The sequence below is a fragment of the Megascapheus bottae genome, chromosome 10 (genome assembly GCF_031878675.1).
Source record: "Megascapheus bottae isolate mThoBot1 chromosome 10, mThoBot2.hap1, whole genome shotgun sequence".
In the NCBI taxonomy this organism is placed as follows: Eukaryota; Metazoa; Chordata; class Mammalia; order Rodentia; family Geomyidae; genus Megascapheus; species Megascapheus bottae.
This window is the reverse complement of record NC_143518.1, coordinates 30261390-30287439: the sequence shown is the minus strand read 5'-3', so window position 1 is coordinate 30287439 and position 26050 is coordinate 30261390. Positions and strand designations below refer to the sequence as shown.

The 26050-nt window shown below is 38.6% G+C and overlaps 1 protein-coding gene across 4 annotated transcripts in view; it reads left to right on the top strand.

Annotated features, from left to right (window-relative positions):
• Pou2f1 (POU class 2 homeobox 1) overlaps window positions 1-24197 on the top strand; it is a 145909-nt gene extending 121712 nt beyond the window's left edge. For all 4 annotated transcript variants that reach the window (XM_090340530.1, XM_090340529.1, XM_090340528.1 and 1 more), the window contains 6 exons: window positions 816-961; window positions 2256-2435; window positions 4139-4244; window positions 10499-10844; window positions 11485-11573; window positions 12948-24197. In XM_090340530.1, coding sequence (XP_090196656.1) covers window positions 816-961; window positions 2256-2435; window positions 4139-4244; window positions 10499-10844; window positions 11485-11573; window positions 12948-13255 — 1175 coding nt within the window. In that variant the 3' untranslated portion in view covers window positions 13256-24197. The remainder of the gene's footprint in view (window positions 1-815; window positions 962-2255; window positions 2436-4138; window positions 4245-10498; window positions 10845-11484; window positions 11574-12947) is intronic.
• Window positions 24198-26050: the final 1853 nt, after the last annotated feature.

Genomic DNA, 26050 nt, shown 5'->3' with positions numbered 1-26050 from the left:
AATCCAAGGACAGTGCTCAGGCCCTGAGCTCAAGCCCAGGACTGGCAAAAAAGAAAAAAGCAGCCATATATTTCATACAGAAAGTTGAAGTTTACCTTATATGTTTTATGCTGAGATGTCTTTTTGGAACTAGATTTTGAGCCACAGAATCATAGACTTGAAAGGTATAAGAAACGATAGAGACATTCTCTAGTGTGGTTTTCACTGTAGATGTGAAGACAAATTAAGTCTTAAGAGAAGAGGATCCTCAAACCCTTACCCTTAGGCAATTTGATTCAGTAATTGAGGCCCAGCCATCCGTAGTCTTGAGTTACATAGGAAAGAATCATCTCATTTCACATATAAAATAAGTTCAGAGATATGTATATGTCATATCCAGGATTACTGCTCTATTAAATGAAAGACTATTTTGACAATATTTATACAAGTAAAATGAGAGGTTAATTTTAAGACATTAAACAATCAGTAATTTCCAAGAAGCTTTTGCTTCAGAGCTAAAAAATATACTGACAAACAAGCATAAGAAAAAACTGAGACTGATTTCAGTCTTAGTGCATAAACAGTAAACTTACATATTGTCAGAAACAGAAATAAAAAAGTAGTCATCAGCCCTCTTTGAACACACAATGTCAGTAGGAATACTGAAAACCCCTGGTAGTGAGCAGTGTCCTAATGTAGATTACATTGAAAACCTTTTCATACTTGCCTATAATTTTACATATTTTGTCAGTTTTATTGTTGATGTTTATATCTGGATTATGAATGTGAACCTTTGTACTTAGCCAATTTAATTTCTGATTTCTTTATTCTTACAGAGAACCTCTCATCTGATTCCACTGTCTCCAGCCCAAGTGCCCTGAATTCTCCAGGGGTAGGAGTTGAAGGCTTGAATCGTAGGAGGAAGAAACGCACCAGCATAGAGACCAACATCCGTGTGGCCTTAGAGAAGAGTTTCGTGGAGGTCAGAAATGCTTACTTCTAAGAAGTCACGTACTCATTACCTGATGAATGTAACTGTAATCCCTCTCTACATCACCCTGACAATAAAATTTTTAAATAGAGAATAACTTTTTTTAAAAAAGAAATGTTTACTTCTCATGACCATGGGGTCATGAGAAGATTGACCTTTCTGCCTCTACTTTCATGAACACAAAATGTAATGGAGAAAAGAAGACAGAACTAGACAGAACTAATGCTTTGAGGTTCAAAAGAGACCATGGTCATAGCCACATGATCATTTGTTGTGATAGAGGTGGCTGAAATTCATTCTACAGACTAGAAAAGGTGGGAGGCTTGCAGGGAGAAAGCATGGACTGTACCAGGAGAAATACTCACATTTGGTAAGTTAAATTCTAATGGTTGCATACCCAGGATGGCAATTTGGGACCAGAACATGAGACTTAGAATGTTAGGTTTATGACAGATAATTCACCTGTTTGTTTCTTTGCTTTTTGAGAGAAGGTGCCAGTAAATATCATAATTAAAGCTTCCAATGACTTCTGTAATTCAAAAAACTCTTTAAGTAGGCTAGAAGGAAAATTGAATCAGGAATCTCTCAATTCTGCTTTTTACTGATTGTGTGATGGAGAAGCTAAAGTCCATGTATCTGTGAAATACCTTCCTACCTCCCTCACAGGCATATTATACATTCCAACTTAAATGGTATGCATAAGTCACTGAGAAACTTTGTAAATTCCTAATATATAAAGGTCATCATAGTGTTTTGTGAACTTTAAGATTTTTGTAGACTAAAAATGAAATATATATAAATATTCAATATAAATTTAATAAATATAGTGTTTGTTAGAGTTCTTCATTCAGAGTCTCTTAATATATCAGCTGCTTGCTTGCTTGCTTGCTTGCTTGCTTGCTTGCTTGCTTGCTTGCTTGCTTTCTTGCTTTCTTTCTTGTCAGTCCTGGGGCCTGAACTCAGGGCCTGAGCACTGTCCTTGAGGTTTCTCAAGGCTAGTGCTCTACCACTTGAGCCACAGCACTACCTCCAGCTTTTACTGTGTATAGAGTACTAAGTCTTCATGCATGCTAAACAAGTACTCTACCACTAGGCTATACTCTTGGCCCCCCATCTTCATTTTTTTAACTCACTTTTCCCTGCAATTGAATCAGTTGTTGAAAAGTTAATCCAGAGCTGGAGATACAGCTTAGATATAAAGTCTTTGCCTATCATGTACAAGGTCCTGAATCTGCCACACCAAAAAAGAACTCCAAAATCGGGTTGTATTTTTTTTTTCCTTCAGAATCAAAAGCCTACCTCGGAAGAGATCACCTTGATTGCTGAACAACTCAATATGGAAAAGGAGGTGATTCGTGTTTGGTTTTGTAACCGCCGCCAGAAGGAAAAAAGAATCAACCCACCAAGCAGTGGTGGGACCAGCAGCTCACCTATCAAAGCAATTTTTCCCAACCCAACTTCACTGGTAAGAATGGAAATCGAGTTAAAAGTTCCAGGGCTAGACGTTTACAAAGAGCCAATTAAATCAATTTATTTAATTGAAGTTAAGTAATTTATTATATATCAACAGTATTCATGTTGAATAAATGTATGTAAATGTCTTTTATATATTCCCAACCTAATGAAATCTCATTTTGTTCACCCAAGAACTTTTTAGTTTACTTTGTGTGTATATGTGTGTGCCAACCGCCTGTATGCATGCGTGTGAGCTTGATCTCAGGGCCTCTCACTCTTCACTTAAGAGTTTTTGCTCAAGGCTGGTACACTATTACATCTCTACTTCTAGCTTTTTAAAGAGGTTAATTGGAATTAAGAGTCTCATGGACTTTCTTGCCTGGACTGGCCTTAAACCAAGATTTTCTTATCTCAGCTTAGGATTGTAGGAATGAGATATAAACCCATGGATTTTTGTTTTGTTGTTTTCTTTGAGAAAGGAACTCAACATTATAGTTCAAGCTGGCCTTAGGCTCAAGATCCACTTGCTTCTGTTTTCTGAGGACTGGGATTACAAGTATTCACAAGCATGATCAGATATGTGTCTTATTTTTTTTAAGTGAGCAGTTTTAATTCTTTCCTACTACATTACATTTCCATTATTTCTTTCTTGTATAGTTTATTAGGTTATTTTGTAGCTGTGTTAGTAAGTTCAATCCTAAAGCCCAGTTTGTTCAGCCTATATGATTAACAGCCAATATCCAGATAACCCTTAGACAGTAAAACAATCATCTCGGATCTTTACTCTAAGACATCTGGTGCTTTTCACATACAACTTCATTGACTAACTTCTGCTATTTGCTTTAGAATGTTGTTTATACAGTGAATACCTATAGCATACTTATGTGACTCCATATTTAGGATTATCATAGATATTACTCCCAAAATATGAGGATTAGTTTTTATTTTTATACCTGTTTTGTTGTTGGTTTGTTTTTTATTTTGGTTTAAACGTAGTGCAAATATTTTTTTTAATCCAGAACCAAATTTAAAGAACAGACTTTAATCATGAAGTATGAAGTTCATAAGATTGTTGTTATGGTAAAGATAGTAATTGGATAGCAGTTCTTTTTTATGCAGGTGCCTGTCTTGTGTTTTAGATTTTTTTTGCACTAGATAGCAGTAGTTTTTACAAAACCATAGAAACATTTTGTTTATTTCAGAGAGGAAGTTAGTTTTTAAAATACTCTTTATAGTCTTTCTATACAAACCATTTATTAAAAACAAACACAAATAGAACACCAGTTGCTCGTGCCTGTGACCCTAGCTACTCTGGAGATTAAGATCCGGAGGATTGAGGTTCAGACTATCCTGGGCTGAAAAGGTTGTGCACGATACTCCATTCCCAGAAGAGCCAATAAAAAGCCAGGCTGGAGGTGTGACTCAAGTCATAGAGCATCAACCAAGCAAGTAAGTCAGCCGAGCAAGCTCAAGACCTTGCTGGTCAAAAGAAAAAAAAAAAGGCAATCTTGTGCCTAACAGTCAAAAGTAAAAGCAATATAGACACCCCACCATCCCTGATCTTGTCAAATCATATTTTGGTTTGGGTAAAATTGCTAATTAATATCCTATTTCCTATTGACTTAGACTGTATCTGAGTCAACATAATTGAAACTTGGATGTAAAGTTTTGATTATAAGCACTTTGTGCATATGTCTCATTTATGATCTCTAGGTGGCAACCACACCAAGCCTTGTGACAAGCAGTACAGCAACTACCCTCACAGTCAACCCTGTCCTCCCCCTAACCAGCGCTGCAGTGACTAATCTCTCTCTTACAGGTAAGCAACAGCTAGGCATATGCTAATAGCACATGGTAAGCACTTGATACATTTCTGCTAGAATCTGCCATTATATTGTGAGTAAAGACTACTGAAAGATATTCATTGGGGTGTGTGTGTATGTGTGTGTATACATATATACTTGAACTTCAAATTTTTAAGTAACTCCCATATAAACTTTCAATGGTGATGGTTTTCATCCAGCAAATATCTAAATTCATCAATTTATAATTGGTTTCCATTCTGGACTTTGCCTACCGTACCCAACATGAAAGGGTTTCACCTGTACATTGTAAACAGTCCCCCCACACACACCTGAATTTTTTTTAAACCTGTCCTGGGACTTGAACTCAGGGCCTTGAATTTTCGTAAGGCTATCACTCTACCACTTGAGCCATAGGACCAATTCAGCCTTTTCTATATATGTGATACTAAGGCACTCTACTACTAGGCCACACTCGTTGACCCACCCCCACCTGAAATTTTATCCATCATAGCCTGTAGTTCTTGGTAGGTAAAGTATGTAGGTAAAGTATGCCAGCTCCTATATCAATTCTTCTTGAAAATATTTTCTATTCCAGGACACTGCTTTTGGTAGAAAATTCCCCAGTATATAGAAGATGTTTAGCATTGTCCTCAAATATCTTTTAGTGATTCATAATGTATAAGGTATGCTTTAATTATTCACCAAGTTGATTATGTGCTACTAAGTCAGTTGAGAAACTTGTAATATTTCAGGATCAAATTTAATCTAGAATTAGGGACCTTGATTTTCTTCACTTATATTTAAAGTTCCTCATTTTTTGGCTATATGCCCGTACAGTTACAAGTTTTATATTATGTTATTTTTCTAAGTTCTTCAAAATTTTCATAATATTTGTTTTCAGTAAACAGCACTTGATTTTTTTCCTTTCCTCTTTTGAGGGTTAGACCTCTGACAATTTGAACTTTCCCTCTATAAAGCAGACATACACACATTGGTGATAAAATTTAAGGAAGTTCACAGATTATAACCTCCAGAAGTCCTTCACTCCCAGGCTAGGGGATACTTTGAGAGCCTTAAGAATTCAGATTGCTAGCCAGGCACTGGTGGCTCATGCCTATAATTGTAGCTATTCAGGAGGCTGAGATCTGAGGATCGAGATTCAAAGCCAGCCCAGGCACAAAAGTCCAAGAGAGTCTTTATCTCCAAATCTCCAGTTAACCACCAGAAAATAGGAAGTGTTGCTGTGGCTCAAGGGTTAGAGTGAAAGTCTTGATCTGAAGAACTCAGGTTTAGCACTTAGGCCCAGAGTTAAGTCCTAGGACCAATGACAAAAAAAAAAAAAAAAAAAAAAATCAAATTGAAAGGGTTTTTTGTTTGTTGGTTGGTTTTTATGAAGCACTGAGGTTTGAACTTAGACCTGTGCCTACTAGGCAGGCTTTTACCACTTGAACCATGCCATCAGCCCTTTTTTGCTTCAGTTTTTTTGCTTTTTTTTGTTGTTGTTATTGTTAAACTAGATTCTTGAGTTTTTGCCCATGCTGGCCTGGCTTGCACTCTGCTTTCCATATAGATGCACTGACAGGCAAACACACCATGCCCAGTTTCTTGGTTGAGATTGGTAGTCTTGTTACCTTTTTTCTAGGTTAGCCATGAACTGTGTTTTCCCAATCTCCAACTCTAGAAGAGTTGGGATTCTAAGCAAGGGGCTACCTCTCCCATATAAAACCACTTTTTAAAAGTATGTAGATAGTATCAGCTCTGTTAGTGATTGACGTTATAATTAATATAGGCACTAATAATTAGTTACTACCTTTGAGGAACTTACTATTGTATAAACTACCAATCATCTTGAAATTAGGAGCTAAATCTTAACAAATTATAGATTATATCACATTAAATGTAAAATAGTTGTTTTCAGAAGGATACGTAATAGTTCAGACATTAAAAACAAAAAGCTAAAGCCAGAGATCGTGGCACATGTCTGCAGTCCCAGTTCCCCAGCAAGTTAAGGTGAATTTTTATCCTTACACTTTCCTAAAACCAGGACTTGCACTAAAATCTTTAACCTTCCATAGTAAGATTTTTATTTTTCTCTGGAGTAGATTACATTAGTTCTGCTCATATGAGAACTTTGATAGAGAGAAGGAAAGACCGACTAGCCGAGCTAGTGTATAAATAGTCCTTTAAACGTCAGGTTGTTATTGTTTCCTGTTCCTCTGTTAACATCCAACAATTTAAGTTTTTTTCAGGGTATTATCAAAATGAATAATTCCTACCACGATCATAGCCTTCCTCTGTTGAATGTGGGTGGTTTCTTCACCACCAGTTTTATCCTTTTTCTCATTTATGCAAGTCTGTCAAAATCTCCCATCTGATATTTGTCCCCAGAGATCATTTGGAATAGAATTAGCAAAACAAATGGAAGAACCATAGTTTCAGTCTACTTCTTCTGTTTGATTGATGTTGTCATTTTCGTTTTTCCATAGTGACTGGCCCATAAAAAGTTCTGGGCGGATGTCCCTCACTTGATGAGTGGATCAACAAGATGTGGTATTTATACAGAATGGAATTCTATGCTGCTGTCAGAAAGAATGACATCGCCCCATTTGTTAGGAAATGGAAAGACTTAGAAAAAAATCATATTAAGTGAAATAAGCCAGACTCAAAGGAACATAGGCTCAATGGTTTCCCTCATTTGTCATAATCAGTAGAAATCTTGGGCTCTCACAGCAGAGATTTGCAATAGAACAAAACCTAGATACGTAAGGCCATATAGAATGACACTAAATGTAAGGACCTCTAGGACATAGAAACAAAAGCCATATAATGAATGATTATTGTCCTTAATGTACTATGTTATGTCTCATCTCTTTTACTGTCCCTTGGTTATCTCATATTGTTACAGTATCTCACTTGGTTATCTGATATATTGGATATATTTGTATTTGATTATTTGAAATTGGATAGGGAAGGGGAAAACAAGATGGGAGATGGGGGTGGGGGGAGGGAAATGGGGATCAAGACATGAGGAAGGATATCAATGTATGTGAAGTAATGCACCTTCTGTCTGGCGAATATAATGTAACCCTTCTATTAATTACAATAAAAATATATGAAAGAAAAAAAAGTTCTGGGCAGACATTTCTAGAATAGATACAAGAATGATCATGAACATATTCCTCCAGGAACATGTGTTGTGATGTGTGTCAAAACTGTATGTCCCTGAATAATTGCAACTAAATTTACTCTGTTGTCAGTTCTTTTCTCCTGAAAGTATTTAATAATGACAAAAGAGCTCATTTCTCAGGAAACCATAACACTTTTAATTAGTAACTTAAAAACAGAGGTCCAATCTGTGTGAAATCGAAAGGAACAAAATTAAAAGAAGAACTAGAAAATTTAGCAGTCATTTGAAATAGTTGTGTGTGGTAGAAAGAGCAATGTGTAGTGGCATGTGCCAGCCTGTAATACATAACAAGACCCATTTTTTAAAAATCCAGGCACTAGAGATGATGGGGTTCAAAGACAGTCAGAGCCATACAAAACATATCGACACAAAAAGTTTTACATGCTTGTTCATGTATTCAATGAACAGCAAAAAGAAATCTGAAAATAAGGGGCCAGAAGTTTGGCCTAGTGGTAGAGTGCTTGCCTAGCATGCACAAAGACCCGGGTTTAATTCCTAAGTACCACATACATAGAAAAAAGCTGCAAGTGGTGCTGAGGCTCAAGTGGTAGAGCTCTAGCCTAAAGTCCAAGCACAGTGCTCAGGCCCTGAGCTCAAGCCCAGGACTGTCCCCCCTCCCCCCAAAAAAAATCTGAAAATAAGTCATCGGTCACCAGTGATGAGTTAATAAATAGATATAATAATAAACATTAAGTTTTGATTGCTGCTTCCATATGGATAAACTTGGGTAATAATGTACTGAAGTAAAAAAAATCCAGACGCAAATCACTGAATATTTTATGATTCCATATGTGAAATGTCCAAAAAAGCAAGACTGTTTAGACAAAAATTAGATGACAAGACAGGTAAGGGTACACACTGGATAATATTGTGTATGTGTTAGAAAGTCATAGTATGGATTGTGCTGATAGTTGTAAAAATCTACCAATTGATAAAATCATTGAATTTTATACAAATTAAATGAGTTTAAGGGCACATAAAATGAACCTCAGTAAAGCTATAATAAAAACAATGTACTATGTACTTATGGTTTATCGCATATTGTTCTATATCTGACTTTGGTACCTGGTATTTTGTATATATGTTTATTTGAAATAGGGAAGGGAAGGGGAATACAAGATGACTGGGAGAGGGTCAGGGGAGGGAAAGGGGGACAAAAACATGAGAAGGGCTATCAATGTACAAGAAGTAATGTACCCACTACCTGGCAAATGTAACTGTAACCTCTCTATACATCACCCCAACTATAAAATACAATTTAAAAAAATACAATAGCGCTAGGTGCCAATGGTTCATGACTATAATCTTACCTACTCAGGAGGCTGAGATCTAAGGATTGTGGTTCAGTCAGCCTTGGTAGGAAAGTCCATAAGACTTCTCTAATTAACCATCCTAAAAAAGCTGGAAGTGGAGCTGTGGCACAGGGAGGTAAAGTACTAGCCATGGGCACAAAGCTCAAGGTTAGCCCCATGGCCCTGAGTTCAAGTCCCAGGACACACACACACACACACACACACACACACACACACACACACACACTACAGTGGTATTCAAGAGCTGGTGCTAAACACTTTCTGTAGCTGGCTCTTTCCTTCTTGCCCTGTGCAAAGGGTGATGGTATTTGTTGATAAAGACCATTAGGCTCAGCAAGCCTAAGTTCTTTGATCAAAGTTATTCAAGTCATTAAGTCGCCAAGAATCAGGCTAATAAAATTTATATAATGATTAAGACATGATTCACTAACTAGGAGAATTAAGGATCGTGTTGATCTGTTCCATCGTAGTACTTATATGACATTCAAACTAGAGCCACAATGAACATTATGAGGAAACACAACTCAGAATAATTTTTGAAGTCATTAAACTCCTAGCTCAGATGAAATTCATTGATTAGGTTAGCCTGGGATTAAAAAAAATAATAAGCCTACGAGATCTAAAGAAAGATACTGAATGATTTGAAAGTAGTAGTGCAAAGGAAAGAAAACTATTTTAAGCCTTTGACCCTAAGATGGAAGATTTTATAAAAATGGGCAGTTTTAGTTTCAGAATGTTGAAATGAGAATGTTATTACTAAAGGTAAACTTAGATTGGATAGCATAAGAAATTAGACAAGTAAAGGTAGAAAGTGCATAGAAATTTGTTAGCACAAACACGTGTGTGTATATTTCTGTCTGTCTGTCTATCCATCCCTCTGTCCATCTGCCCACCCATCTGTCCACCTCAGTGCTGGCATACTAGACAACACTATCACAATACCTCAACTATTTTCTGTGTATTTGATTGGCATTTATTCTTAGTAAAATATATAGCTTTTTAGTTTTTCTTGCCCTTAATCCCTTAATTGTTTTGATTTTTCTATGGAGACCACTGAGGAAACTTCTGAATGAAATGGGACTTGCCAAAAGTTTTCCTTTTCTGTTTGTTTCTTCTACAGGGCAATCATGTTGTTACCCACAAATAGGCTTCTCTGGTTGGTTGGTTGGTTTTGAGTAGGAAGTTGATAGTAGAGAACCATTTCTCTCTCTCTCTCTCTCTCTTTCTCTTTCTCTCTCTCTCTCTCTCTCTCTCTCTCTCTCTCTCTCTCTCTCTCTCTCTCTCTCTCTCTCTCTCTCTCTTTCTCATAGTTGGGTTGCTCTTAACTCTTGAAGTAGGATTTGTAGCTTTGGTTTTAAAATTTTGTTTGTTTGTTTGTGTAGTTCATGGGGCTTGAACTATGCCTGGGTGCTATCCCTGAGTTCTTCAGCTCAAGGCTACCGCCCTACCCTTAAGCCACAGCCCCACTTCCTATTTTTCTGGAGGTTAATTGAAGAGTCTCAGGTCCTTTTGTACCCTGACTGGCTTTAACCTTGATCCTCAGACCTTAACCTCCTGAGTACCTAGGATTACAGGCGTGAACTACCATGTCTGGCTTGGTTTTAAAATGTTTTAATGGTTAACTTCCATAGAAACACTAAACTTAGTTAATAAAAAGGGCAAATTGAGGATTATAGATGACAGGCTAATTATTCCTTTAATTCTAGAATATGGCTAAGTGAAGCCACCAGTCTTCCAAAACCATTTCATAAGGCACTTTTCTTTTCAGGCACTACAGACACCACCTCCAACAACACAGCCACCGTGATTTCCACAGCTCCCCCTGCTTCCTCAGCAGTCACCTCTCCCTCCCTGAGTCCTTCTCCTTCTGCCTCAGCCTCCACCACTGAAGCATCCAGTGCCAGTGAGACCAGCACAACGCAGACCACCTCCACTCCTTTGTCCTCCCCTCTTGGGGCCAGCCAGGTGATGGTGACAGCATCAGGCTTACAAACAGCAGCAGCTGCTGCTCTCCAAGGAGCAGCACAGTTGCCAGCAAATGCCAGTCTTGCTGCCATGGCTGCTGCTGCAGGACTCAACCCAGGCCTGATGGCGCCTTCACAGTTTGCTGCTGGGTAAGGAGCTTTTGAATCCCATTGGTATGTAAGGAACAACTAGGGAACCATCCCCAGAATCACTTGTGATCTGTCATCACCAAGTTACATGGAAAAAAATCTTTTTGAAATGGGCTTGCATATGGTCATGCAAGAACCTCAGTTTCTCAGCAACCTAGAAAGGATAGTAGTTATACCTTTCTTCTCACACAAACACATAGATGACCTGGTACTAAATGCCTCAGTGATGGAACCAGGAAGAAAGTCTACCATTCCAGTTCTTATTTTATGCTTTCTCCATGAACCACCAAACAAGCATTAGGAAATTTTTATGCTCATAGTCAAATAGAAGAATTTTCATTTTCTCTGGAGTTTTGTTTTTTCTTTTATTTTGGGAGAATAGAATAATAATTCATGAAGAGTCAAAATGACTATAAAGTTTTACATTTTGTGCTGATGATAACCATGTTTGTAGAAGTAAGCATCAGGAAGAATCGTAACTCTGAAGAATGAACAGAATCATACAAAAGTATAGGGGGAAGTGAAGTTTCCCATTCTCTTCCCTAGCTGAAGTTTTCTTTTTCTTATCCCTTTGAGTATATTGTCCAAACTGATGAGTGTCTGCATAGTAATGAAGTGACCCTTTATTTTGGACTTGCAGAGGTGCCTTACTCAGTCTCAATCCAGGGACCTTGGGTGGTGCTCTCAGCCCAGCGCTGATGAGTAACAGTACACTGGCAACTATTCAAGGTCAGTGTGGTCTTTTCCTTGCTTAGCTCGTGTGTGTGTGTGTGTGTGTGTGTGTGTGTGTGTGTGTGTGTGTGTAAAACACATAGAATTGGCATAGTCTAAGAGTCAGGAATTGTATACTAATTGGTTTTTTTTTTCTGACAATTTTATCCAGCTTTATGCAGCTTACCTCAAGCAAACTTGGCCCAATCCTTATTCCAGCCCCAAGGCATAGGAACATTCTATAATGAGTGAGCAGAAGAGCACGTTAGTCACATTTCCAGGATATTTTTCATTCTTGTAAGGTTCTGCCCTTATTTTAAATTTAATTTAATTTTGCTTGTATGTTTTTGCCAGTACTGGAGCTGGAACTCAGAGCTCTTGCTTTGCCTGGCTTCAATCAAAATTTTAAGGCCATTTAAAAAGTCTTCAATTTGTCATTTGGTCATGAGATTCCTACATGACTTACGGGGGCTTCTCCATTATCATCTTGGATTTTTTTCCTGCCATAAAGTCCTTGTTAAATGTTTTGCTCAGAAACTGAAAAAATAATCTTGGTTTTAGTTTGTTGATATATTTTGCAACCCCAGCCTTTTGAAAATACAGTTTAGGGGTAGGGAGTTTGGCATAGTGGTGGAATGCTACCTAGCATGCATGAAGACCCAGGTTCAATTCCTCAGTACCATATACACAGGAAAAGCTGGAAGTGGTGCTGTGGCTCAAATGGTAGGGCACTAGCCTTGAGAAAAGTCCAAGGACAGTACATGCCCCAGGATTGGCAAAAAAAAAAAAAAAAGAAAGAAAAGAAAAAGAAAATACAATTTAGAGGAAGATGATTTTTATCTTCTGTGAAGAGTTTGCTTAAATTTATTTGTCAGGTGCTTTGATTCCTTTGGCTAGTTTGTCTTCTATAAGGTTTTTGTTTTTGGTTGTGCCAGTAGCATAAGCCTCATACTCTGACTCAGCTTTTTTGCCTGTCATTCTACCACTTCATCCATGCCTTTCTCCACTTCTGCTAGTTTGTCTTTTGAATGGAGTGTTTGAAATTGAGAGTCTTCACTGAAGATAAAATTATTGGATTTAACAAATATTTCGAGGTAAATGATATCAACTTGGAATTTAAAGGAAGAAACATGACTGATTCTTTAGACAGTTCTTCCATGTCTCCCTATTAGCCTGATTTGTTTGTCTTCATTAAATTCACTTGTCAGTCCTTCATTTGTCAGTTTTCAAACTTTAGCTGGTATAGCATGTAACTGGGAGAAAATTATCAGTGAAGGGTTGTACTTCGTTATGGAAAGATTCAGAACTTTGATGGTGTATTACTTGCCTTCTCCAGAATGATGTTAACGTTCTTTTTCCTGCCTGTTTGTTTGGGGGTGTTTTTGTCTATAGCTCTTGCTTCTGGTGGCTCTCTTCCAATAACATCATTGGATGCATCTGGGAACCTGGTATTTGCCAATGCAGGAGGAGCCCCCAACATCGTGACTGCCCCTCTGTTCCTGAACCCTCAGAACCTCTCTCTGCTCACCAGCAACCCGGTTAGCCTGGTTTCTGCTGCTGCAGCCTCCACAGGGACCTCCACACCTGCAGCCAGCCTTCACGCCTCCACCTCAGCTGAGTCCATCCAGAACTCTCTCTTCACAGTAGCCTCTGCCAGTGGAGCTGCTTCTACCACCACCACCGCCTCTAAGGCACAGTGAGCTGGGTGTGAACCTGGGCTACATGAGCCTTTGTCACCTACAGCATGATCGGGCTGCCAGCCAGTTAATAAACTAAAAAACGTGATGGCTTCCTTTGGCCCATGTTGTGCAGTCAAGGGAGAAGAGAAAAATACAAATACCAGAAAAAAAGAAAAGATGGAAACAGGACATTTGCCTAGTTTTATAATAAAACACTGTCTTTTCAGGATTGCTTCATGGATTAGAAAACTTTCTAACCAAATATTTAAAAAAAAAAAAAAGAAACAAAAAATAAGTGAAAGGACTACTTCTCATTTCCAGCAGTCATGATGACAAGGTGGGTTACAAATTCCAATATAGGAGAGAGATTTCTTGTTTGTTGAAATTACTTTTTTTCTTAAAAAAAATCATTTTTATAGGTCTGTTGTACAGGCCATTAAGTCATAGCAAGGTGTTTATAATCGTATCAATTGTGTTGGGGGTTCCTTTCTTAACTGGTACAATTTAGGCAGGCCTGTATTACTGTATCTCTATTATTATTGTTTATATATATATATACACACACACACACAAACATATATATGTGTATATATATATATATATTGTTTGGACATGTTTATCTCTTGCTCCTGGATCCTATTTCAGCGAGCTCCCACACTGTGGGGAGGGGCTTTTGGGGTAAGGAGAGACTTGGTGTTCTTAACTGTGGGGAATGTTTTTGCTGGTTTCCTTATCCTTGATGACTCTTACAGAGGTGCTAGAAAATTATTTTCTTTTGCCACTTATGCAAGAGACTTGGTGCAGAAGCTGAAGGCGGTGTGTGCAAACACTCCTACTCCACACACGTCCCTCCCCCATCAGGTGGTGCCTTTGGAGCACTTTTGTGTAGGAAGGACTTCCTGCTGAACTGTAGCTCTCACTCACCCCCCAAATCATTGAACGACCCTCAGGCCCAGATCCTGTGGTGCAACAGTGCTGCTTTCTGCTACTTTGAATGGGAACAGCTGTACATGTTGCAGGGCAGGATTTGGTTCCGAAGAGCAAAGACTACTGCAGACACCTAACTTGGTGGTTCTCCTAACTTCTTATCTCTGAAAAAATGTTCCTACTGTTTATGTGTGTGTTTGTTCGTTTGTTCCATTTTATGAAAGTTTTTCACCCCAGCTTTTGGGCTTCCTTGGGAAAGGACAAATTGTCATTGAAATTGGGAAACTTTTCCTTTCCTTGTTCTGTAAAGAAATTCTTTTAGACTATATCTACCGGTAGATAAAAAGAAGTCTATATAAGAAGAGCCTGAGGTTACCTTCCACCGTTTCCTCTAGAGAGCTACAGACTCCCCTTCTACTGGATGGCTTGTAAATCTCTTCTCAGTTCTCTGACTCAAGAAGGCACATTGGCCAGACATAGAACCTCTGAAGGAAGACTTAGCCGAAATTCACACACAGCTTTCCTGTCACCTGGCTTGTTTCTGATGTTCCCTATTGGAAGATCCAATGGCAAAACACCCCTCTCTGTAGTTGATGTAAAAAGTAATTTGCTCCTCTAATTGTTATCAGGGTGTTCCTAGACTATGTAATTGAGCTTACTGAAGAGTAATGAGACTGGATGAAGAAGAATGAGGGTAATTTAGAAGTTAAATTTCCCGTTTTTGCCAACATCCTGTTATATTATCTGTACCAAAATGTTCTCCAAAGACTGGACACTGCATTGCGACTCATGTGTGTTCCCTTGCTTATTAGTGTTTAAGGTTCCCGTTGGGTGTCTGGAGGTACTTGCTTAAATCTCCGGTGGTCTGCACTTTGTCCTCTTTTTGAGTTGGGGGTTGAGAGAACCTGTAAGTGACTTTCCTTTTGATTGCTTTGCTTTATGTTCACCAGGGAGCTTGGGTTTCATATATTTGTCTCTCTACCATTGCTCAGAAAGGCAGTCACACAGACACAAATGTGTACCTTTGTGATTCAAGTGGGAGACAGCTTAATTAAGAGTAGAAGTCAGAAACATTTTAGTCCCCTTTTAAAACTTTCTATAGTTCCTTGTGTCTTGTTTTGTTTTTCAAAATATTTATCAATCCCTTAAATTTCCTCTTGCCCATTACTTTCCCTAAAATCAGTGAACTGCAAGCAGGGAAACTAATACCCACCTTTTTGTGTGGTATGGTTTTTCTTTTCTAATGTTTTTGTTTTTGTTTATGTTTTTGTAAACTAAGCTTGAACCAAAGTCAATTTTTTAGCAAGCTGCTGTACTAATGGATTAGTTTATAACGTGCAGTTCAGACACATTGAGGAGATAGATGCTACTGACAATTTCTTTTTCATTTGTCTATTAATTTTATGTAAAAGTTGCTGCTTGTTTTTAATCTTTTATGTTGGTAAATTGTAATCACCTCTGGGCAGACATTACCTTGATTCTTAACTAGTTTGTTTAGATTCGTGTGTACATAGAATGGTGGATCAGTTACTAATTACTCTCCTCTCAGTCAGCTTTTTCTCCATTATAGTTAAATTTAATCTTTTGTCCTGACTTAACATCTGTAACTTTAATCTGTACAAATACTATTAGGGCTGTCAATAATACTGTAGTTGCCCACAGTAGTGGGTCTCTCCTTTGGGGGTGAAGGAAGTTAGGATTCAGGGAGGGAATTGCTGATACCCCATCATACTGGATCAGAGGTTATGGCATTAATTTCCCAAAATTGCTACCAAAGGAATTATCATATCCCAAGAGCCTCCAGCCCAGTGAGTTAAGAAGAATGATAAGGAATGCTGTTTATTCTTGCTTTCTATGTGGTTAAAATGATCCCTTTCCCAAATAAGATTAGGGAACAACTAACTTCACTACTAAAGAAAATACTCTGCTTTTATGTCCGTACAGTAAGTAGTCTCCTGGTCTCTCCCCCAACTCTGCTCTCCAGTCAGTTTGGGAAAGGGATTCTGTCATTTTTCTTTGGATCATTTAATGAGCATGGACTTCTAAACCACATAAAAATCCATTGCAAAGAACTAAATCCCTAGACCAAAATTAACTTCAAATTTTCTTCTCTTTATTTAAAAATAAGTTGTGAAATGGAAGGTACTTTTACACATGTACACATGAAACACTAATATAGCTTGTTTTTAGTTTAAAACCAGCTCCTATAACCATCCTACTGATAATGTTTCATGAACACGTTAGTCCTTTTTTACTTTATATCATCTTTTTTTAAAAAATCATCTCAAATATGGTTTTGTTTTGTTTTTAGTTGAATGGACTTTTTCCAAAGCTAAGGTACTCAGACATAACTTTAGCCACCATTTATGGGGGAACCTGGAAATTAAAGAGGCCATTTGACCAGAAAGTGTTTGGCAAGATTTCTACATTTCCAAGAGGAAAAGCCAAATAGGTTATTATAATTCATTGTATAATTCTTAATTCTGTTTCTTTCTCTTGAGATTTATGCAAGTTTTATCTTACCCCTCAATTTGGTAAACACATATAAGACCAAAGACTAATTTTAAATACATATCTAGGGATACTGTATTTGCCCATGGTAGTGGGCCCTCCCTAGGGAGTGGTGAATGTAATTATTTAAACCCTGCTTATCATAAGCAATGCAGTTTGGTCATGAACTTTATTTATATACCCTGTATAAATCTAAAAGATGGAGTAGAAAGACCTAGGAAAGGGCTTCTCACCAGAACAATACTTTTCTAAGAAATAAGTGTGTTATTCATTTAAGCGTTTCTTTATTTCTATAGGCAGTTTTATAGAATTATGGAAAAAAATATTTATGCCCATTAACTGATATAATACTCACTTTTATTTATTGACAAAAAGGTCAGTACCATCCCAGTTTGTTCAAGTTGTTACAAGAATGGAACCAAAGGAATCCCACTTTGAATTTGTGTCTGACCATACCTATTTATATTTTGTGGTAGCTTTACTAGAAATTAACAATTTTTAAAGGGAAAATAGCAATTAAAAGATTTTTAGTGTGATTATCTTGCCAATTGGTTCTACATTATTCATTCGTTGGAGGGAAAAAAAGCACAATTATACCTCTTTTTTAATGTTGTTTTGTTCATTATCCTTCATTTACTTCGGAAGATAGGAGAAATATTCTCTGTATTATTCAAAAGCACAGATAATTACTTAACAGAATATTTCATTTCGGTCCAGTCTTTAACATTAAATTATATTTCAGTTGCTGGAAAAACAGAATACATCCACAAATTTAGCAAATTTGCGTCTGATACAAGTGATGCATCTAGTAACAGAGTAAACCTTATTGTTCATAATATACAAAGTTCTTCCAGAGCCATGCCATCATCACAACTCTTTCTTGTCCGAGAGAGAAATAACATCCTGAGCTAAGAAGACTACCTTTCCTTCTTTTCCAAGAAAGGAAAAGTGCTGTGCATGGTGCAGAAAGCTCTTACTGGCTACATGCCTGCTGTGGCCCTGGCTCTGATACTCTACATAGACCAGCATGCCTCCTGAGAACCTTTGGTAAAGAAAGACCTCACTAATTGATTACTGTCAATACTATCTCATTAAATTGGCCTCTAAATTTATAATGTATTTATTCTCTAAACTATTTGTTAGAGCTAAAAAAAATGTTAATTTAGAAAGCAAAATGAGTGCCAGAACTAATAGGAGAAAAAGACTAAAAGACCTGAAGTTTAAAATGATACTTGGGGCAGGAATTGATGGATTAAGTTGTTCATAACCATTAGAGTGTGTGTGTGTGTGTGTGTGTGTGTGTGTGTGTGTGTGTGTGTGTGTGTAGCATTTCTTGTGTCACATTGTTTATATAATCATAGCTATTTGCATAGCTGTCTCCAAATCATTTTCAGACAATTTATAAATGATAAATCTTTCTTGTTTTAATTATCATTTAAGATGGTAGAAAATTCTTCTTTGCCATTCCTCCAAGAAGAATAATTTAAGATCAGCTATTTGATAGGTTTGCATGAACAGCACCCACAATATAAATACAGGAATACAAATACAGGACTTGTACAGGAATAGGAGATAAGTAAGTTTCTTTCATTCTTAAAGGTTGGTAGGAATTCTATTCAGCCTCCATCATTTTCTTAACCTGACGAGGTTGATATGCCCTGGAATTTTGTAATAACACTTGAAAGGATTCTACCAGGAAGGCAGGGAATATATTTCTCAAGAGCTGTCTAGTTTGCACCCAGTTTTCTATGAACTCTAGCTTTCTTCTAAACATTCTTATTCATGAAGTATTCCTTTATTTTGGCTTTTCTGCCCTTAGCCTTTGCTAAAAAGTAGTGAAGGTGAGTAACTTTTATATTGATTCTGTAATCTAGATCTTTCCTTGTTTCCTTCTCTTACTTGCTATGAATGGTGGTACCTTAACTGTGAGGATAATGCTCATGGGTAACAGCTATTTTCTGACACCTTCATAAAATACCTCAGCATAGCTTAACATTGTTGCAGAACTGGTTTTAACCTAAAAACCAAATTAAAAAAATATAAATAGTGGAAATAATTCTAGTTGTAGTATTTAGTTGAACTAATGTTTATTATGATTGATAAACATGGTTGATGCTGTATGTATTTGGGATCTTGTTTATAGGTTACAGTTTATAGGGGTAGGGAGGGTTAGAGTGGAGGGAAAGAAGTTGATTATGCTAGAACGAAAATGTTGCTCGCCTGTCCTTGATTTTCCTTTTATCTATCTTGCCAAAGGAAATTGTATATTCCCTATGATTGGGATTGGGATTTCTTTTGGCCTCTCTGTGGTCCAATCTGCATCACAGTGTGTGGTGGCATGCATGGAACGTCCAGTAGGTTCAGAGTCTCCAAGGGCCCCTTCCTCTGGCTGCCATGCTCCCCAGACCTGCTGGCCTCTCCTAATGTTTCATTACCTCTGTATATAACAAAAGCTTAGGGAAAGAATGAATGTGTGCATATCTGGGTGAGTGTATGAGAGATGTAGAAACAGAAATAGAAATATGCTAATGAATTTGAAGAGGAACAGAGAGGTGATTGTTGTATCTTAACATAGAAAAATTAAAGTGAAACAAGTTATTTTTGTCACCCTTTATCATATTATTGAATGTTGTACAAATAGCCCAACCTTAGTGGCTCTTCTTATACCAAGGTTAGTTCTGTCTAGACCAAAAATACAAATAGAAGAAAAACTAAACCAAAAAGTTGAAAGCTAACCTGGTCATTTCACACCTGTCATAAGGTATACCTGTAAGGACTAATTGGTTAATGGAATGGAGGAATGTATTGTTTGGGGTGGGAATGTGAATGCTAAATGATGCCATTTTAAGAAAAGTTACGAACCCTTTCTGCCCATACTTTGGGACAAACCTTCTTGGCTCCCTTACTTCAGATATAGATTCTATCTCCAGAACAACTATTTTTTTAACTAAGTGATCCATCTCACAAAACTTCAGTGGGATTTGGTTTAGATACCAAAGAACTGTTACGCTATCACTTACCTTTATTTTTTCAAAACAGGCAAATAGCAAAAGGCAGAATTTTAGAAAAGCTTTACCTTGTCTTTTTTCTTCCTTTTTCTTACCTCCACTTTTTGAAAAAGAAGTCTTACTGGTCATTTTGGCTTTGGAAAAAAAGAATTGATTTTTGTTTCACTCTGCTGGCTTTATAAAGATGGATAGCATTGCTCAGTATATAGCACTGATGTTCTTGAAATTGCTGAGAAACTTTGGGAAAGCAAAAGATAGGAGTAGAATTCTTTACTTCTCTTGAATGCTTATCAGTAAAAACCAGTCCAGCCTGTTTGAGGTTCAGATAATAATTTAGTTGTGCTATCTCTGTCTTCTGTAAAGACCAGGATTGCATGGAAAACCAAAAGATCTTCTCTTATTTTCCTGGCGAGCTGTTGTTTTCCACAGTGGTTTTATGAGTTAGGCTCTAGGAAATTGAGTAGTTCCTTGTTTGGTTGTACTATTGATAGAACACAGAGAAGGAGAGGGAAAGGCATATATTGCTCTCCAATATATGTTGCAGAACTTCATGAAAGCTTTACTAATAATCCTATTGTTCTGATATTATATAAAAGTAGTATTAATGTGTGACTTTCAAAGCATTAGGTAGATGATAAGAAGATAGAGATGTTACAGGTAAGAGCACTTGAAACAAAGACTGTGGGAAAACTGTGTGGATATACGTCAAGAACACTTTAAACAAGGAAGTGAATCTCCCTGAGGCCTGGGAGGGAAAAATGAGGTTTATTATTTTTTCTGTGTCCCTGAGTCTGCCTACACTGTGCAGGGCTCCAACACCCCATGCCACCTTATAGTTTGAACCCAGGACAGTGTCAAAAAGTTAGGTCCCCTCCCCCAAACTAATTTACTGACAAAAAACATATTGAGGTCTGCTGCAAAGTTTTCTCATGTTTTCTTTCATTTTATTTGCTCATTGCTATTTTAAGTTTGCCACCACCTCACCAAAGCAGCTTAGGGCTTCTTCTGTAAATTGACAATGGCATTGAATTATCCAACATTCTATCCCAAAGTCTACAAGTCTACAGCCAGATACAATGCTGTTGTTAAAATATAATATCTGAACACTGTCTTCATTAAAATTACAGTCTCTTGAATAGAAATATAGAGCCCACTCCCATACAGCCCTAACTGTCTCAAAGTCTAAGAACTATAGGAAATGCAATGCACTTTCAGAAGCTAAACTGACGGCGTCTGTTAGGAATGCTGTAGTTGTGGGCTAGTGGTGGGGGTGTGTACCACTTCATTCTTACAGGAGGCTGCAGAAGGCACTTGGTAAGAATGATATGGACTAGTGCCACCCTGCAAATAGTTGAAGAAAGGGAGAGATCACCGCACTGCAACCAAATTAGAACCTTGACTTTCCACAACATAGTGTGTCTCCTCTAGAATCAGATTGAGAGAGTGAAGACAGACACACCCCCACCCCGCCCCGCCTTCTTACCTCTGCTTGTGGCTTGCGTGGGTATGTGTGCATTACTCAGTCCACAGGTGGTCTCACTCTGCAGAAGACGCCTTCTCTTCCCAGAGAAGACCCTGGCGTTCCCTTTGTCTGTGGTAGTAGGGAAGACTAGGTGAGTAAGTGTGGGCTTTCCTGCCCACCACAGGTCCAGGAGCTGTTGTATACCTCATTTCTAACTCATGACTGAGTAACTTGCTTTAATTTTCTCACCCTACAGAGTTGCCAAGTCCGCCCTCCTTCCTTTCCCTCTTCTTCAGTAAAGTTGAACTCTGGCCTATAGCATCATGAGACCTGTAGCCTAGGGTGGGACTCCCTCCAGCCTCTGAATGTTGCTGCTTTAATGCTACTGCAAATTGAGGGCAAATTGCAATCTTCTGTTTCTTTTTGTTGAAAGAGGTCTTCACAGGTCTCTTACCACCTGCTTCCCTCCACCTTGCCTTAGGGCTGCCACTTGCCCTTGCCCATACTTCTCACTGCTAGCCACACGTCCCCTCTGTCCTTACCTTTCTCCCTGGTGGGGCAGAGAATAACCCCTTCCCTCAAGAGTTCTGAGAGTTTTCAGCGCTTGAGGTAGAGCGGAAGACACCAAAGGCTCCTTTAAGCTAACTGCTTCATACACCTTTCATTTCTTTTCCTTTTACATGACCAAAAAAAAAAAAAGGATTCAAATATTTAAGTTTATTATTGTTATTGTTATTACTAATATTATTTGACAATCTTATATCCAGTGGGCTCTCTAGAGGCTGCATCCCTAGTCCTTTCACCTTTTCTTTGAATGTAACTTTGTACCTTCATTTCCCACCCCCAAGGTTGGAAAAAAGCTTAGCCAGGTCATGATACTGCTGCTATAAGCCAGGGGAGGGTGGTTTCTTTGTTTTGTTTTGTTTTGTTTTTTATAAAATTTCCAGCCAAAACCAAAGATTTCTTAGTGATTGTATAAACTCAAAACAAACAAAAAAACCAAAGAAAAGGGAAGTCTTGAGCATCTATCCAGTCTGTGGCATTCTGGCACTTAGCGGCATGAGGTCTAAGGCAGGTTGAGGCCCTCCGACCAGATAGAAAGGGCGCTCACTCCAGCTGTGTTCTGTGGTAGGGTTTTGTGTATGTGCATGCTCAGGAGCTTTGGCCCCCACCAACTTGTGAGTATGCATAAAACAAATTGGCATTTAAAATTCCAAAACAAAAGCCAAAAACCCATCACCACCATAACCCATTTGCCAAGGACCAGGGTTACCAAAGCTGCTGCTGGATGTGCCTTGGATGCCACAGAACAGGGGGAAGCTGAAGACATTGGCGCAACGATTGGCTGCTCTGCTGGGTGCTTTCACTCTGGGGCTGGGCAGACATGCCAAGGAGCCCTTCTGAGCCTTTTCTCTCCTTTCCTTTACTGGAACTGCTTGGAGTGGCTGTCCTGTTTGTGAGAAAACCTACAGAATGCTTATCAAGCTTTTCATTTCTCTGTATTGTAGTTTTGTTTGCTTTTTGCAGCACCACTGTGCAACTATGCATTGTATTTCACAACCTTTTGTGCTAGGTAGATGCCTGTGACTTTTTAACTTGGGGGGTGGGGGGGTTGCAAATGAAGGAACTTTTTACATGGATCTTTTTAATCTCAGTTGATTGTGGGTGGGGGGTATTTGGTTCTAGGGTCATACAAGCTCTATCCCAAAGCAAAATCCAAATGTTAATAATATTAGCCTGATGCAGATACCAAAGATAATTTCTTTCCTGCAGAACCTTAGACTTGTGTATTAAGTACGATTACCCAGCACTTGCATTAGTCTAACCTCAGTAATTCCAAAGCTTAGATGTATATTTTGGTATATTTCTGGGATATTAAAAAAAAAAGTCGTATAACTTCTTGTTTGTTTCAGTGTAATGCTCTTAAAGTCATAGCATGAAAATAATTGAGCTGTCCTATTCTTGGTAGTTTGAAATAATAGTATTTTTGTATGTTTTGGGTGTGTCTATGTATGTATTGACATAACAGTTTTCACTGCCTAGGTGTTCATAATAAAAAAAAAAGAAAATGAAAAAGTTCTGAGTGTACATACTATTCTGTAACAATCCTCTTCCAGGTGTCAATTTGAATTTAATAGTCACTGATTGATTATCCACCTGGGGTTTGGTTTGGAATTAAAGAGACAGTGATCGTGTTTTTTCTAAAGGTGTTTCTTCCTTCTGTCTTTAAATGTCTTTACTTCCTTACCTCTCTTTTGTTCCTTTTCTTCTTTTAATATTGATTCAGGGGTGTTTTTCCACTGTTATCTAGGGAGCAACACATGGGGAATTAGCCCCATGGCCTCCCAAATTTTTTGTTTTATGTGCTTTAAAATGTGAGTTTGAGTTCTTTGTGGAAACTTAAGATGTGGTGTAAATGATTCTTTCCAGAATGGTCCAGCCGCTTTAATAAGGCAGTGGCAATGCCTACTAGTTTCCTGGGGGCCCTTTTATATTTCTCCTTAGATGGCTCTGCAGTCTGGGTGGCTGTCCTGTAGCCTCACTACCCCAGAGTGCCTACTTAGCTATTTCCCCTCTGGTGGGAATATTTTATAAGAATCAGCTGGTAACATGGAGTGCTGGACCTTGTTATTTGTGCCCCTGGGAAACATGCGGTTTTTTTTTTTTTTGTTTTGTTTTGTTTTGTTTTGGTTTTGTTTTTGTTCTTTTTTGGTTTGGTTTGATTTGGTTTGGTTTGGTTTGGTTTTGAAAACCTGAAACACAAGCAACTCTAAGGGTTGGTAATTAGCTTATGCCTCCTGAGGCCTGGGGAGTCGGAGGGGACTGTGAGTGGTGCTGTCTCTGAAAAAGTGCCCTTTATATGACCCCTCCTGGCCCCCTGAGGGGCTGTCAGCTTGGGAGAGATTGTGTCAGGTGCCAGTGAATCAGAATGAAATGGTAGATCTTGTGTAGATGCATTTGTCTGCTGTAATTTTTTATATATATTAAACATACTGTAATTGTACAGTTCATTTCTGTTGTAAAACATCATTAAACCATTTTCCAAATGTTTTGACATGGTTGGAGTTTCTGTGAAGTTGTTGTGTTGCTGTTCTGGATGTTTCACATATACTTGCAGATGATTCATGAAGACTTTTCCCAGCAGGTCCTGTCAGTACCCCTAGAATCACTGTGAGCACCTTGCATTCCCTTCTCCTCACTTGGCTTCATCTTTGTGGCCCCTAGGGAGCTAAGCCACTGCACTCCACCCTCTTCCCCACCCCCAAACCCTCAGTGTGGCTTGGTGGAACCCCGAGTTGAGTAGCAGTAGTCTCCTTCAGTCTCGAGTGCTGTATGTGATCAAACGCACAGCCCTTGATTGATCCTGCTAGGGAACTCTTCAAAGCTCCTGTCTCACTATGTATATGACTATAGAACTGACTTTGAACTTGACTTTTCTAGATTTATTGTTTGACTACCAGGCCCTTCTAGCATTTCTTGCCAAGCCCTAAGCATGGATTCTCTGAGGGGACCTCTGAAGGAGGCTGGTCCTGAACTAGTATCTGCCAGCTAAGTACAGCTCAGCTTCCTTTGGCTTATTGCACTATTTAACATATCTGATATCTTCATAAATAATGGATCTCTCTTCGAGAGGAATTGGCTTTTTTAGTGGAGCATGTTGACAAGGTCTGATGCGTGATCTTGAATCTGAAGGTGAGCCAACTGCGGCAACATGAAGCTGTTGTCAAGCAGAGGGTCCAACCAAGAAATTAGATTCAGGGATCTCCAATGCTCCTAAGTCAAAAAACTCATTCTTTCCCATTGCTTCCTTTCTTGCTTGTCGTAAAATAATTTTTTTGTTTTTTTGTTTGGGTGTGCATTTTGGATGTGGGGCTTGAGCTCTGGGCCTGAGTGTGGTCCCAGAGCTTTTTCCGCTCTAGAGTACTGCTGTACCATTTGAGCCACTTCCAGCTGTTTGGTGCTTCAATGAAGATAAGAGTCAAACAGACTTTCCTTCCTGAGCGGGCTTTGAACCATGTTCCTCACATCTCAGCCTTCTCAGGAGCTATAATGACAGACATGATTTGCACCTAGCAGATTTCAGTTTGAACAAAACCACTGGGTGGACAGTGGCAGATGTCTCCCTAACATGAGACTTCAGCAAACAAAACCCCTGTGACCCCTCCTGAAGAATGAGCAGTAGCTCTTTCCATGGGCCACACAAGTTCCCTGCAGGGAAGTGTGACTACCTCCAAAAAAAATAGGTTAAAGCTGAGGCACGAGGCAGCTCAGCCATAAACTGAGATATGAAGGTGCTGTCCCACAGCTGAAACCCCTGGGCGCCCAAATACATCCATTATGTGTAGAATAAGGGTCATGATAACTATTTGCCAAGAGTTTTGAATCCCCTCTTAACATGCTGCCTTAGTCTTCAGCAGCCCTCTATCTGCCTTTATTCCCAGCTGCATGTCTGGCCTCAGTGTTTGTACACCATGAGCATGAAATCGTCTCTCAAGAAAAACTTTGAATCATATTCTAAGAAGGGAAAAGTCAAATGGGAAGACCTCCCATTCTTATTTAGGCAGTGTATGTCTTGATTTGTCAATACAATAAAAAGTTTCGTGTTCTTTCAGATCAGGACACAGATATTAATACTTTAACATGTAACACAAGCCCAGCTGTGTTTAGTGATGTTTTCCTTGAAATCAGTTGATGGTGCTTGTGATTTAGCCCTCGACACCTTCAAGTGAAGCAGTGCAATTGTGTTAATAGAAGCAGCCAGCTCTTAGTAGGTCTGGAGTCCTGGCCAGTGCAGGCGTAGTCACGGTCACCTTGGGCCAGGGCTTTAGTTTCTCGCCCCTGCTTCTGTGGGTACACCTGCTCAGCTTGCTTTCTCTGCTCAAGCATGCTACAGGTAGCTAGCTAACC